At 39.5% G+C, this 1,316-nt stretch overlaps 1 protein-coding gene across 1 annotated transcript in view; it reads left to right on the top strand.

The window, feature by feature from the left end:
• Positions 1-380: 380 nt before the first annotated feature.
• The window catches only part of LOC101860071, a gene marked incomplete in the record, with an annotated part of 32,686 nt that continues 31,750 nt past the window's right edge, over positions 381-1,316 (top strand). The window contains 1 exon segment of the mRNA XM_035973622.1: positions 381-462. Within this exon segment, the coding sequence (XP_035829515.1) occupies positions 381-462 (82 nt within the window).

The following is a 1,316-nucleotide window of genomic DNA, read 5'->3' as shown; positions in this document are numbered from 1 at the left end:
CCCCCAACCTTCCTCCCCTCCACTCCCCCACCCAACTCACTTCCCTACCCACCCACTCCTCCCCGTCCACTTCCTCCACTACTCACTCACACGTTAATTTTTAAAAATATTTACGATAAGATATGCCCGATATATGATCGCTCAAAAATAGACCTTGAAACTGCCATTGTTTGGAGTGGCCTGGCTAGAAGGAACAATAAAACCTCACTTGAGAGAATCAACGAAAGGCTTTGTTTAGAGATGACTACATCGCACAAATGCTGGAACGTCATGTCGTATCCTTATGTTTGTCACGGTGTCATTCAAGTAGACATCTTTGTACGGTACATGACAAAGCACCCCCTCATAGGAAAAGCAACTTACTTCAAGGGCCTCACACCATGAATAAGGGAAGTCCTGACTCAGTGCTTACCAGGAAGCTTATCGAGGTGTCCCGTTCCCCAGTTCCCATGATGTGCCCTGGTTTTTCGGGGAAATTGACACTGTGTGTAGGGAGTGCTGCGAATTACAACACAAGTGTTGTCCAAGTCAAGAGCTTCGTCTTCTTGTTGTTGACTGACGCGTCATTTGATTGTGAAATCCAACTGTACCGTGGGCCTGAGAATGTCAATTCTCTTCGCAGCACCTTTTCTTCTTCATAAAATCAAATCCTTCTTTCACTTAACTAAATCCAGATTTTACCCTGCTGTAGACTTTTAAATGTCAGTTATCTTCACAGCACCTTTTCTACTTCATCAATTAAGTCAAATCTTTTGTTCAATTTACTCATTTCAGATTTTTATCCGTAGACGAGTTTGATTTTTACGCGTATTTCAACACTGCACTGCCCTCTCTCATAAGATAGAGTTTATAGCCTTTACATATTTTACTCAACTATAATAGATTGAAACAGGGGTTTGAATCTTGTCCTATGACACTGATTTCCAGCGTCATACTAAATTCATTGTTCATTGATGGCTGGCCAAAAATCTAACTGAATAAAACTTATAACCCGAACTAACTTTAAAAAATAAGGCATACTTCTTTAAGAAATGATGTAACCTGATTTTGCAATATTACACAATCTGCATGAAATATAATTAATTGAAAGAGCTTAATATCCAACACTTTTTGAATAGCTTTCCGGCAGGGGGAGGACGAAGAGGAAGACTAAAGAGCAGAAGAAAAAAAAGAGGGGGAAAAAGAAGGAGAAGGAGGATTTTGAAGGTGTGAAATGGTATGGAAGAGGAAAAGAAAGTGGTGAAGGAATAAGACAGTTGGCTACTATTATTTATATTATGAATTTTAAAACATTTTTATAAGAATTACCCAGTGGG

The sequence above is a fragment of the Aplysia californica genome, unplaced genomic scaffold (genome assembly GCF_000002075.1).
Source record: "Aplysia californica isolate F4 #8 unplaced genomic scaffold, AplCal3.0 scaffold00028, whole genome shotgun sequence".
Lineage (NCBI taxonomy): Eukaryota > Metazoa > Mollusca > Gastropoda > Aplysiida > Aplysiidae > Aplysia > Aplysia californica.
Note: the sequence above shows the minus strand (reverse complement) of the source record. Positions and strands in the feature narration are given on the sequence as shown.